We start from the raw sequence: 13,739 nt of genomic DNA, 5'->3' as shown, positions 1-13,739 counted from the left end.
CATCTGAGAAGAATCTGGAAAACCTCCAGCTTGTGACTCCACTTCTGGGTATCGTTTACATTGGCTGCCTACTCTATCCAACCAAACGCCCCGTGGTCGACGGCCCCCACGGTGGTCGCCGGCACCGGTCTACTCTTGAAAGGGCCTGTGCTCCCATTTGACATTGTTATGCTAAACATCGCTTTGGTACAGAGGAAATCAAATTAAGGAGCTGCCCAGCTACGCGGCTCTGTCCTTATCACGTCCATCACCATGATCAGAACCACATTGAGCCCCCGCCAGCAGAGGGTCACAAAGTCACCTGACCCGGGGCGGGACAGGCATTTCCTGAGCACTCAATCACGGATGCCCCCGCTTGCCTTTGAGCAATGATGTAACAAGTTAACGAAGAGGAATTCCAGCTGACCCAATTATGCCGTTAGCAGGAGCGTGAAGCATCCATCACCACGTCAGAGACCGGGGCAGTTGTCCGTGGAAAGTACGAGCGCAGCGGGAACTCGCCTTTGGTCTAACTTGATTTAGGTGTGTCATGTGAGCCGCGATGAGCAAGTTCCCGTATCGCCTCATAACTTCAACACGGTACCTAATGAAAGAAAAGAAGCCATCCAAAAGCGGCCAAGACAAAAAACAGACAGAAGGTGACCGATGACTTAAGCGTTCAACAAATTCAACATTTTAATCATCAGATTTGGAAACGAGCGAAAGAAGAACTGGTCCAGCTATAAGAAATAACAGCAGAAAAGTGTCCGACTTTAAACAGTGCAAGAAATACAAGTTGGCAGCTTTTACTTGTGAGAAGTCGGGAGTCAGTAAAATGTTTGAGGACATGGTTGACGAAGCTACTTGACAGTAAGGCAAACTCAAGACGGGCTGCTGTTACCGGATCTCTTCTACTGACTGACCGCCAAGCGGTCGAGACCCGCTCGAGTTTCAACATCGACATGAGTCCGCGTATCACGAGTTTTGCACAGCACCTGAGTAAAAAAAAAATAATAATACATAGAATCTATTTTTTTCTTTGTCAAAGAAATTCACATTGAATTGGGGTGCAAGCAAAAAAATACACTTTACATTCAAAAAAACTGACTTGGAAATAAACAAGTATCGCCGAACAATAACAAGCAGAAATATTCTGAAAGAAAACGAAAAGAAAGGAGAGGACAGCATTGTAATTATTTCAGGAAATGATGTTCAACTTTGTATATGAGGTGAGTTTAAGCTGGCAGCGGGCCAGCTTAAACTCACCCTGCTACAGTTGTTCTCAGTGCTCTTCAAAACGGCACATATGACACGCACTGAAGTGTGCGACACACATCATCACCATTCCTGCAACAGACTTTGATCGATTAATGTGATTGTAGAAGCTGAGACTGCAGATCTGAGGAATATAAAATGGACAAAGGCCGACAGAGTCCCGAGCAGCTCGACATCATTATCTCTGACTGCGCTCCTGCTTGAAGGCCACAATGAACTTCCAGGCTTCGATGTACTGGGACAGGAGGACCTTATCCGGGAAGAGCTCCTCCACATCGGGGGAGGCGTCCATGTCTTTGAGCTCCATGTAAGACAACAGTGTGACTTTCAGTCTGCAAAAAAAAAAAAAAAAAACACAAGATATGGATGATCTTTAGTTGTTGCTGACAAGACGTTAAAGGTAAACACACACAGACACACACACGCAATCACGCTCGCATGCACACAGACAGACAAGCCTCATACCTTAGTCCTGTCTCACATCATAAATCACTTCCTTTTCCCTTTTATATTTGAACTGAGTTGAGAGAATTGTTTTTTTTGGGGGGGGGGTTTGGATTTCCCCCCCCTTTTCTCTCCCCAATTGTACCCGTCCAATTACCCTACTCACCCGAGCTGTCCCGGTCGCTGCTCCACCCCCTCTGTCGATCCGGGGAGGGCTGCGGACTACCACATGCCTCCTCCGATACATGTGGAGTCGCCGGCCGCTTCTTTTCACCTGACAGTGAGGAGTTTCACCAGGGGGACATAGCGCGTGGGAGGATCATGCTATTCCCCCCCAGTTCCCCCTCCCTCCTGAACAGGCGCCCCGACCAACTGACCAGAGGAGGCGCTAGTGCGGCGACCAGGACACATACCCACATCCGGCTTCCCACCCGCAGATATGGCCAATTGTGTCTGTAGGGACGCCCGACCAAGCCGGAGGGTAACACGGGGATTCGAACCAGCGATCCCCGTGGTGGTAGGCAGCGGAATAGACCGCTACGCTACCCGGACGCTGCCAGAATGAATCTTGAACGTAACTGTTGCTCTTAAATAAAACACAAAAGTACTTCCATAAAAGCACTCATCTGATTTAACTCGATTCATCGTCAGAATAATCAATAGATCAGTGTTTCTCAACCCAGTCCTCAAGGAACCCCTATCCTGCAGATTTTCATTGTAACCCTGCATAGGTAGCCCTGCTTGTACTTACTCGACCAATCATCTCGCAGCACTTAACTATGCAAGGTGTGCAACATCTGACAAAATTCATAGCTGATTGGTTGAATAACTACAAACAGGTACCTATTCAGGGTTGCAAAGAAAATATGCAGGATAGGGGTTCCTTATGGAAAGGGTTGAGAAACACTGCAATAGATAATAATCTATTGATTATTTACCAATATAATCTTTAGTGACAGTCCTAACAGGAAAGACAAAAATCATATTTTGCCAAGAAACTATTAGTAATGATCAAGATTTCAGGAGACAACTACAAGCTCTCTGATCATTCTCTCACCCCCAGTTGGGCTTGAAGGTGTCAGTGGCGTTGGGGTTTCTGAGGACCAGCAGCAGGAACTCGTGCATCTCCAGCAGGAAGAAGTCAGTGCTGCTCTTAGAAAAGAAAACAGTCAGAAGCCTGCGCTCCTCCTCACCAAGGGCCTGCTTGTACACCTCCGAGACCTCCACAAATGGATCCTGAGGGAAGCAAAGAATACCAAAAATATGTTTTCATAAGGGTTGCACTTTTATAGATGGAATATTCATGTAGTGATTTAAACTGCATGCTCTTGATCCTGTGATCATTTGACATTAACACTTCTGCTACAACTACTAAAGTCTTCGACTGTGACTTTCTGTACTTTGCCTCCACAGTTGTGTGTGTGGTCTTACCCTCTTGAGGCGTAGCATGTTCTCGGATTTGAGCGAAGTCAGGAGCTGCCACAGCGCCACACAGTGTTTCAGACTGCACATGCTCAAGGCCTGTGGGCGAGACAGGCAGTAGATCACGTTTTACCTCATGTCATACAGCAAAAAACACAATCCCAAAAACAACATATTGCTCCCTTGAAATTAATATTTCACGGCCCCCTGGTAGCCGAATGGTTACGGCGCATGCCACATAACTGCAACGTCCCTGGTTCGATTCCAGCCGGTGACTTTTGTTGCATGTCGTACCCGTCTCTCTCCCCCCTTGTTTCCAGTCTGCCACTTCACTATCCTTCATCCAGTAAAAGGAAAAAAAATGCCAAAAAAAATCCTAACACCACAACGAGCGGGATTTCACTCCTACCTGAAACAACCACGGGCGGTCAAAATGATGGCCGGTTTTTAAACTATAGTCTGTCAAGATAAATATTGAGATATTAATGCATTGCGTGTGTTAGTGTGTCTGTTAAGAAATGACTGACACCAAAATTAACATTTTAACAACAACTTTTAACACTATTTTTCAAACAATTTAAAATGGCCGCTGTCCAACGCCTGTAAATACTGCAACGCCTCGGTGGTAGTCATGGTGCGTCTGAAACGGCGTCTGTCACCAGACATGTTGGCGATAATCAAAAATCAAATATTACTCTGCACTGGAGAGCGCTAGCGTGTTTCTAGGACAGAGCGATGAACTTCGCGACGGAAAAGACGCGACCAACACACGTCGTAAATACTGACATGACGCACACGATGACGTGCAAATTACGCGCCGTCATTTTGATTGCTAATGGTCCTTCCAGGTACATCTTATCATAACTTTTTTTTTGTGCAATTGATCTATAACTCGTTTTAATGCAAATATGTGCAATTTTAGGAGCATTCAGGGAGCGGCAGGTCTGTATCCCCCCCACAAAGTTATTAAACTTTGAAAATCCAGAATGGCCAAAATAACCGCCTTGGTCGTTCTAGTGTTAAAGAAGTTAATATTTTGCAGTGGTGAGAGAATGACAGCAGTCTAAAGGTGCACACTGCAAAGATAGTGTGTGTTCTCTTGCACGCCGTTTAGTTAGTATGGGAGTATTCGGGAAACCAGTTGAATACAGAATGAATACAGACTCCGCAGGCTAGCCACTGCCCTCAAGCTCAAGGAGAAGCCCATGAAGTGCATGAGGCAATGATAACCGGCACATCTGCGTGAGGCACAGTAGCAATCTGAGACGGGGCTGACCTTGAGGATGTGTGGAGGCGTCTGGTCTCCCATCTGCAGCACCTCCTCCAGGTAGCAGGCCAGCTGCATGTCGGGCTCTCCCCCAGTCTTAGCGAGGAAGCCCAGGGCCACCTCTACCGTAGACAACGCCTCGCACACCTCGCTGTAGGACTGCAGCTCCCCAGCCACGGCAGAGAGGGTCAGGGCCTGAAGAGAATCCTGTTGGGGGGGGGGGACCAGACACATGGTCACATACGGTCACCAGGATTTTTTATTTTTTTCAAATGCACCATGCTTTATGTATGGTCAAACATTACAGTGGCAAAGAAATCATTGGTTTGTGAATACAACCAATACGCTGTAAACTACATGGGCTTACTTGCTTGACTTTGTCTTTCACATCCTTGAGAATAATCTCATAGTTGCGGTCGTGTCTGTTTACGAGTGTTGGAATGCCCTATGGTGAGGAGACATGGATTTTAATGATCAAATATCATTAAAATAATTAGAACCCGTTTCTTGTGGTATTTTCCATTCACTCACATTAAGGGTAATGAGAGGCTTCCCATGCAGGAAGTGGGTGAGGATCTGCTGCTGGATTTTGGGGAGGTCATACTCATGCAGGGTCTCCTGGCCTCTCTGAACGCTGTAATGAGTGTTGGACAGAACAAGGGGCATCAGGTCCCTCTCGACCTCGTAGCGTATCACATGCAGGTCAGTCAGGTCGGTGGGGCTCACTTTGTAACTGCAGGTGGGAGTGGGGTTTAGGACAGAGAAAGACAAAGCGGTCAACCTATAGACATCTCTGTAAACAAAGTTAGAGTGAGCACTAAAATGTCCTTCTCCTTTCTATCCAGCTATTGCCAATAAAATGAAAGTGGGGCAGTAATTTCTAAGTACATCACATGAAGACAAGTTATAAACATATCTAGTATACATGATCTTCACACAGACCAGGGAAACTTGGAAACAAAAATTAAGCATGGGCCAAAAATGCACAAGCACATAGCGTGGAATGACAGCGCCCCCACCTGGTCTCCTCGCCGGTGTGTTTGTCCACACAGTTGATCAGCTCATTGTGCAGGGCAATGAGGTAGCTGACCAGGGCCGTCGAGCACAAGCCTAGGCCTCGTCGCCGTGGTAACAGCACCTTCAAGTCGCTGGTCAGGCCTAAGTCCTCTTGGCAGAACTCAGCTGGAATCTTGATCTCCCCTGAAACATATTTTGATCAGTTGGTTTTAGGCCACCCTGAAGACCTGAACAGTGAGAACTGCATCTAGTATAATGTACCGCTTTGGTGCATGCACTTACCGTTAGTTGCCAAAGAAACCCTGAGCTGATTCCAGGTTGTCAGGAAGATGTTGATGCTTTTCTCATACCAGGCTTTCAGTGACACTTGGTACCAAAGAAACTAAATATTAAATCAGCTCCGTAGAAAAGAGATGCAATCTTTCTACACATCTTTATTTCTTCTATCAACATTTTTCATGCAACACATTGAATAGGTCTCTTTAAGATGAGGATACAGTCCTGTAAATCAGTGGTTCTCCACTGATGTGCTAAAGCAGTGTTTCCCAACCCAGTCCTCAAGGACCCCCTATCCTGCAGATTTTCATTGTAACTCTGCATATGTAGCCCTGCTTGTACTTACTCAACCAATCACCTCATAGCACTTAACTATGCAAGGTGTGCAAAATCTGATATAAATCATTGCTGATTGGTTGAATAACTACAAACAGGTACTTATTCAGGGTTGCAAAGAAAATCTGCAGGATAGCGGGGTCCTTGAGGACTGGGTTGGGAAACACTGTGCTAAAGCACACTGGCCTACTCTAGAACAGTTTATTGGACATAGAGATTTTGCTCGTAATTAATATTTAATTAATTACCTGCAAACAAAATCATGTATGTATATCATGAAACTTTTCTTCCTGTCTTTTAATTTACCCTACGGCCAGCGGGTGGTCACAATATATATTCTGCTGACTTTATCATGGTGTTTCTGCATATGGAGTGCTTAGAAATGTGTATCTCTCATCTAAGTTAATCCTGGAACTGAAAAATTCATGAGCCACTGGTAATAATAATAATAATAATAATAATAATAATCATTACATTTATATAGGCGTTTTTCTAGACACCCAAAGTGCTTCACATTGAAGGAGGTAACTCGCTTCCACCAGCACGAGTGTGTAGCACCCACCTACGTGAATGATTAGGTCGTTTTGTTACCTGCTGTCTGACTATGGAGGAACTCAGCGATGGTCCCGTACGGCAGGTCGGAGATGTTCTGGAACTTCTTGACCAGATTTCTCTGAAGTGTCAGGATCTCAGGAAGGAACTTCACCAACCGGAGCTCTGCCTCCTAATACAAGCAACAACCAATGAGCACGGTGATGAATTCTCATCAATCAATTAGCCTTCATTCTAATTACCTCAACAAGCTGATCATGACGAAAATAATAAAAGGAAATTAATTAGGATTGTGGTGATTTAGCTGGTCTTGCATTGCGTAGCCAACCATCCCCCCCCCCCCCCCTTTAGGCAATACCTAAACTTCCTGGACGACACATGACTATGTTGGAAAACATTAATCCGTTACTCAACAGCGATTTCTTTTCTTCTGGTTTGATTTCACTAGTTTCACTTTTCCGTATTTGCTAGCTGATACAATACGCTCCTACGTGACCCACTTCGTAACTGTAAAGTCACTGATGTGTCAGTGTTTTGACTGGCTGCTGCACGAAAATACTTTCAAAAAGTTCAGTGAGTTTCAACTCTGTGTTCAACAGCAGGCAACTGTTAATATATAAATTGATATTCATGCGAATGCTTGCCCATGTTTTTCCAATATATTCTCACAGTCAGAATATGCAAACACGCCCTCCCAACAAACCAGGGAAAACGGGGCTTAAACACCCCCGAAAGTGCTAGAATGAGCCTGTGGGTCATCTGAGAATAACGTGGAAGTGAAAATTGTCGTAAACGTGGCTCAGCTTGCATCTGGTATTGTAAAATGACGCGCCATTTAGGAAAAGTCAACTGTGAGTTTCGTCCCTTTTTAATTTACCTTGTGCAGGAATCTCCAGAGGACAGGAAGAGTGTCTTTGCCATCGTTCTGCACTACCAGATGCGTGAGGCTCTGCAGGGACACCTTCTCTCTCACGCTCCACACTGCCGAGCAGTGGATCACCGAGTTTTGGGGCAGGGAAGACAGGAAGAGGCGTGGATCCCCGAACATCAGCTTGATGATGGGGTTAGTGGACACCCGAGAGTCAGTCCGGATGAAAGCGTTCACGTCCTTCAGCTGTCTGTCCAAGTGCTTGGGAGGAAACAGTGACAGGACAAAAAAAAAGAAAAAGAAAAGAAACCAGATGTATGAGCCTTTCACAAATTTGTGAAACAAGAATATGCAGATGTCCGACTCATAAAAAAATAAATAAACAAAATAAGCATTGTTAGGTGTCCAGGTAGCATAGCGGTCTATTCCGTTGCTGACCAACACGGGGATCGCCGGTTCGAATCCCCATGTTACCTCCAGCTTGGTCGGGCATCCCTACAGACACAATTGGCCATGTCTTCGGGTGGGAAGCCGGATGTGGGTATGTGTCCTGGTCACTGCACTTAACGCTTCCTCTGGTCGGTCGGAGCGCCTGTTCAGGGGGGAGGGGGAACTGGGGGGATAGCGTGATCCTCCCACGCGCAACATCCTCCTAGCAAAACTCCTCACTGTCAGGTGAAAAGAAGCGGCTGGTGACTCCACATGTATTGGAGGTAGCATGTGGTAGTCTGCAGCCCTCCCTGGATCGGCAGAGGGGGTGGAGCAGCAACCGGGATGGCTCGGAAGAGTGGGGTAATTGGCCAAATACAATTGGGGAGAAAAAGGGGCTAAAAATCCACACCAAAAAAAAAAAAAAATACATATATTATGCACTGTTAACATCATCAATGTCAATGACAATCACAAGGCACCATGGAGCCTTAACTGGACACGTTTCCAGTTACTTTTATAGTTATTTAAAAAACATGTATATTGTCTTAGCAAGACAAATCAAGACAATTTACTGAAGTGAAAGAACTGATCTCATACAAAAACTACTTACTAAGATTATCATTTTTATCAGATAACATTTGTTGCCTTGAAAAAAACAATTTAACTTGCAAGGATTTGATGAAAACACGTACATTGTAGACTTTTTTTTTTTTTTACCTTTAACTGAGGAGTAATGATGTTGTCGCTTGTCATCTCCCAGCCATTTCTGGCCTCTTTGGTGGAAAGCTGATTATCATACGGGACAGGCCCTGAGAGAGAAGCCAAAGACAAAGTTCACCCTTCACAAATACACTTAAGAGGGCAACTAGCAGTTAAGTTTAGAAATGAAGTTGGCTTGAAGGCAATCCGCTACACTCCTTACATGGGGCACGTTGGTTTGGCTCTAGAAGACTGCTGATGAGGAGGTGAACAGCGTTGACTGTGTCGTCTGTGCCCTTGCCCAGAGACCTGGTTAGATGCGCCATATCCTTCTGCAGGTGACCGAGGAGGAACGCTTCGAGGTCAGGAACTGGAGGCTTGATGATAGTGGAGATGTGCTGGAAACACACACATGACAAAATATTTCAGGCACCTTTTTAATGAAAAAAAAAAAAAAATCACCGCCCTTGATCCATCCATGACTGCAATGATGCCGGTGGATCAAGAATAATGCCACAGGCAAATGGCAGACCTACTCTGAGTAAGATGCCCAATATGACGGTGGTAAGAGAGAAAATATGAGTTATTTGCATGATCTGTTCACAAATGACACTTTGCAAAATGTCTCTACTCTGCAACTTTCCGCTTCTGTAAATGCCCACAATAAATGATGACTTCTGGTAAACACAAGTCAAATATTTCAAGAAGGAGGTAGCATGGTCCTCAGTGCTCCGTGCAGGGCTTAATACACAAAGCAAAACTGACAATCAATGTTAATATTGCTTTTTTATCTTCATGTTTTTCAACTAATCTAGCATTAGTGTGTGTGTGTGTGTGCGTGTGTATATATATCGTGTTGCATTAAAGCTGCTCTGTTGCCCGTAGCAGGATATTAGGACTTCATAAGAACTGAGTGTCGGGGAAAGTAAAGAAGTGCTGATTGTGCGTCATCGCTGTGACGATCACTACTTTGAAAACTGTCAATAAAGCTGTGTCGTATTTCATTTTGTCTTGTACAAGGGAAAAACTTCACATTCGTTACATTAAGGTAGGATTCCATGTACATATACGTGTTCATCGGTTTAAAAGGTAAGAATTCACTGATGTTGATCAACAAACAGCACTAAAACTTGCTGCCAAGAAGTATCTTTAAAAGGTAACAAAGAAGCGGTTCGAACACTGACATACAGGGCTGGTCCAAATGCAGAATTCGGAATTTGAGTTGTATTAGCCACGCTGTCAATAACGTAACCTACATTTATGTTGTTGCTTCCCCCGAGCAGCATGGCCATGTGGGTGAGCATGCGGACCACGTTAAAGGACACAGGGGACATGTTCTTGGTGTCCAGCATGTCAGGATTGTCCCTTCGACGGGGGTCGCCTAGGATGTGGCCTGACTGAGTGCGGTCGCCCCTGTTAAAAGACAATTCAAAAATCAAGGAAGAGCCAGGTGTACACATCCAAGATCTATGCTGCCCTTTTCTGCTCAAATTATTGATTTAAAAAAAAAAGCCTCTCACAGCAACGGAGCATTTGTAAATCCTTCAACAGGCTGGTGGTTATTTCCCCCAATCACAGCACCGCAGTCCAAACAATTTCTAGTCTCCGTGGGTAGGCCGCACTGGACAAGCAAAGAGAAAAATTCAAACAATATACTTCCAAGAAAGGTATAGTGCAGCATTAAGCTCTAATGTTGAATAATCATATGGAGGTTGGAGCTGTACAGACCTCGCCAACAACACAGGGGTGACCATTCAGACAATCTGTGGAATAAAAATAAAGCAAAAAAAAGATTGTGAAAGTTTCTGGCGGTGTGTATCCATCTACAGTTGACACTCATGCATTTGAGACTTCACTTCTCTTTTACTTACAGTACCAACGCACTTGTCCCAGAGCTTGGCGAGCCACTGCCAACATATCCTCTGGCATGGTGGGCAAGAAGGCTTGCTGTACCGAGAGATGCGGAAATGTTTATTTCCCTCTAACAAAATGTACTAGTCTAGTTATTCAAACTGAAAGTGCATGACAGTGCACCTACTTGCATGTTGGCAGGGGTCAGTGCCAGCTGCTGCAGAGGTACAAGGATCCCCTGTGTCCCACAAAGTAGGACGGCTGCTAGGTGGACTGTCAGCTCCACCGCCACACAATGGGCACTAGAAGCCCCATGCTTGACAGTCAATAGCCCGAGCTGGTTGGTCACCAGGGCCCGAGCAAAGGCCTTTACTGGTGGGCTGGCTAAGACTGTGGAAGCCTGGATGAAGGCCATCAGCACTTGGCATTGCTGCAGTTATAGAGAAACATAAGTAGAAGACCACAAGAAAAAAAGAGGCCTTACAGTTTATGACGACAATTATATGAGAACAGGTCATCTACTTGTCGTGCTGGGATTTACCTCGGGCTTTGGGTGGAGGCTAACGCTAGCCGATCTGTAGAGACAGGTGACTTCTCTGAACAGTGCCAGAAGAAGGAAAACTACCTTCCTTTGTGGCAAGCATTTACAGTCCTAAGGGAACAACAGATTTCCATTTTAACACTGGTAAATGTACAAACAAATAATTCATAATACAAATATCAAACATGCACAGCAAAGCCCCACAGTGTCATGTAACCTTCCCCCTCCCCAATTATTCAGAGTGTTACATAAAAGAATGAGGTGAAATCCCACCTCACAAGTCTTGTCAAGCCCCTTCACTTTGCCCTCCATCATCGTCTTAGCTACAGCATCTCTGATAGTCTTATAATCCTCTCCGCACACAAGGAACTGGTCAATAGGACTGCCCTCTTGACACTGGGAGAAAAATGTAATGAGAGTGTAAGTGATCGAATTCAACCAAGATATTCAACTGATATTTGATAAATAAAAAAAAACAACTTTATTCCATCCATCCATCCATTACCCAAACTTTTCCATATATCCTTTTCCGTATAATATCTAACAACACTAACCTAACAGTCAACACCAGACACAGATACACACATACCCACGTTCACACACATCATACACAATTTATTATTTACTCTTTTCTTTTAATCGATATGTCCTCCCAACCCTCAATAAGTCTATGTATGGTTTCTGAATTTGAATAATTCCTCCTGTTTCCCTTTAGCAATGTAAGTTAGTCTTTCCAGTCCAATACAGGCTGAGAGTTCTTCCATCCACATTCTCAATGATGGAGCTTCCATACTTTTCCCAATACAGTGCTATCCCTCTTCTGGCTTGAAGAAGTCTAAAATCCAGAAATGTAGTCCATTTTGATGTTTTATTAAAGTGCTCCAGATACATCCAAAGCACACAGAGTCTGGCGTTTAAAGGAATTTTTCTATTCATAAACTCTGACAGTAATTTTATAACATTCTTCTGGAATATTGGAATTTTGGGGCATTCCCACAGACAGTGATGTAGAGTGCTTAGATGTATAGGGAAGGTTGTGGAGGGCTACATACCTACTCCTAGAACTGGAGTTACATCCACGGCAACTACTATTTCTTCCTTCTGCCTCTGTTTTACAGGTTTTAGTTTCGAGGTAAACTATTCACTCGGTGGCCAAGGCAAGGGCGGTTTCGATCTTTTCTAGCTGCTCCGCTTGTGCTGACTATATGTCATTCCTCTTCCTCGATATGTTTCGCATTAGAGGAAATATATCTTTTTATATCTGCTAAATTGCTTTCTAATGTCGACACAGAGTTCCCCATGTCAGTCAGATGAGTGTCACACTGTCTAACTTTGTTCTCAAATCGGCTGGGAGTGATTTCAGCTCACTTAAAACAGCGGTTGTATCTGCCATGTAACCAGGTTAGTGTCCACATCGCTCGATGGACTCGATGGAGTTGATTTTGTACCGGTCTTGTGCGCTCGAGTAAAAATATCACACTGCTTGTGTGCTGCAGATTTTGACATATTAAATGGCACGTTTCTTTTCCGTACAACATGGTTATACGGAGCTCCTCAACTAAGCAGCCATCTTGATCCAAGGTCATAAATCAAAATTATTACTAGCGTTGATATAAGTAGACATTCCTTCACTTTAATATGGAGACAAGTAGAGAAAAAAAAAATCAATTGTGGAAAAATAGTACCTGTTGCATAACTTCTACAGGGAAGAGCCAGCGCATGTTGTCCCTCTTGAGGAGCTCCTGGACAAACTCAACTCCCTTCTGGCTGCAGATCTTGCGGATCAGGTAGACACGGTACCAATTGTTCCCTCTGCATCTACATAGGTCCATAACACTGGCCAGAAAAGCTGTGGTCCCATTCTGACAGTCTACCTGGGCTTCTGTTGTATTGGAGAGTGACAAAAGAAGGGAAGTACCTGCCAAATCAACGCTTTGTTCAATCACAAATGTTTTGGCGATCAGCTTTTAAATCAAAAGATGTCATGAGACGTGAGCAGCAGTGGCTCAGAAGGTAGAGGAAGGTCGTCTTGTAACTGGAGGGTTGCCGGTTCGATCCTCGGCTCCTCTTGGCAGAAATGTCAGGGTGTCCCTGAGCAAGACACCTAACGCCTAACTGCACCCGATGAGCTGCTTGTTACTTTGCATGATTGACACTGCCATCAGTGTGTGTGCATGGGTGAAAATGAAGTATTCAATAATTGTAAGGCACTTTGAGTGGCTATTGCAGCTAGAAAGGCGCTACATAAAACGCAGTCCATTTACCATTTAAAGACAGAACTGAGTATGAAGGAAGTTATTAACATACCTTCAGCTGCTAGTCTTTGCACAAGCAGGTCGGCAGCCATGTCAAGGCCCATACGCACCCTGGCCACCTGCTGCAGGTAATTTACAGTGACTGCGTGGGTCGAGACAACATCTGACTGCAGATAGTGGGTCAGGAAAGCTCTTTCATCCTGCAGGTACGCCTGCTGCTCTGATATGTTATGGAAATGCACCCTCTCATACATGGAATCCTGTTTAAATGTAAATCGCAGCAAAAGTGAAGTCACCACCTGAAAACAAGCTGCATCGCCACATGTGATGATCATACAGCATTCATTTCAACCTACAGAATTAGACTTAATAGACGGAAAACCTGACTCTGGTCCAATGTCTTAATAAGATTATAGGGCTGCAACAACAAACACATGACTGTGGTATTTGGGAGGTTACCGCGGGACAGAGGATGTTACCACTATTAGTGTCATAAATATTTTTTGATGGTGTTGCCATAGTGTT

The 13,739-nt window shown here is 44.6% G+C and overlaps 1 protein-coding gene across 1 annotated transcript in view; it reads right to left on the bottom strand.

Moving 5' to 3' along the window:
• Positions 1-655: 655 nt before the first annotated feature.
• Positions 656-13,739, bottom strand: part of rnf213a (ring finger protein 213a) — a 54,996-nt gene continuing 41,912 nt past the window's right edge. Inside the window, exons 46-66 of the mRNA XM_056288447.1 lie at positions 13,267-13,474; positions 12,645-12,841; positions 11,233-11,355; positions 10,960-11,070; positions 10,606-10,848; positions 10,439-10,514; positions 10,296-10,330; positions 10,088-10,188; positions 9,824-9,980; positions 8,791-8,965; positions 8,586-8,677; positions 7,446-7,697; positions 6,608-6,740; positions 5,687-5,770; positions 5,407-5,587; positions 4,919-5,120; positions 4,755-4,832; positions 4,397-4,594; positions 3,130-3,219; positions 2,756-2,934; positions 656-1,586 (exon numbers count right to left, since the gene is read on the bottom strand). Of these exons, the coding sequence (XP_056144422.1) occupies positions 1,433-1,586; positions 2,756-2,934; positions 3,130-3,219; positions 4,397-4,594; positions 4,755-4,832; positions 4,919-5,120; positions 5,407-5,587; positions 5,687-5,770; positions 6,608-6,740; positions 7,446-7,697; positions 8,586-8,677; positions 8,791-8,965; positions 9,824-9,980; positions 10,088-10,188; positions 10,296-10,330; positions 10,439-10,514; positions 10,606-10,848; positions 10,960-11,070; positions 11,233-11,355; positions 12,645-12,841; positions 13,267-13,474 (3,069 nt within the window). The 3' untranslated portion in view covers positions 656-1,432. The remainder of the gene's footprint in view (positions 1,587-2,755; positions 2,935-3,129; positions 3,220-4,396; positions 4,595-4,754; positions 4,833-4,918; positions 5,121-5,406; positions 5,588-5,686; positions 5,771-6,607; positions 6,741-7,445; positions 7,698-8,585; positions 8,678-8,790; positions 8,966-9,823; positions 9,981-10,087; positions 10,189-10,295; positions 10,331-10,438; positions 10,515-10,605; positions 10,849-10,959; positions 11,071-11,232; positions 11,356-12,644; positions 12,842-13,266; positions 13,475-13,739) is intronic.

The sequence above is a fragment of the Lampris incognitus genome, chromosome 10 (genome assembly GCF_029633865.1).
Source record: "Lampris incognitus isolate fLamInc1 chromosome 10, fLamInc1.hap2, whole genome shotgun sequence".
In the NCBI taxonomy this organism is placed as follows: Eukaryota; Metazoa; Chordata; class Actinopteri; order Lampriformes; family Lampridae; genus Lampris; species Lampris incognitus.
Note: the sequence above shows the minus strand (reverse complement) of the source record. Positions and strands in the feature narration are given on the sequence as shown.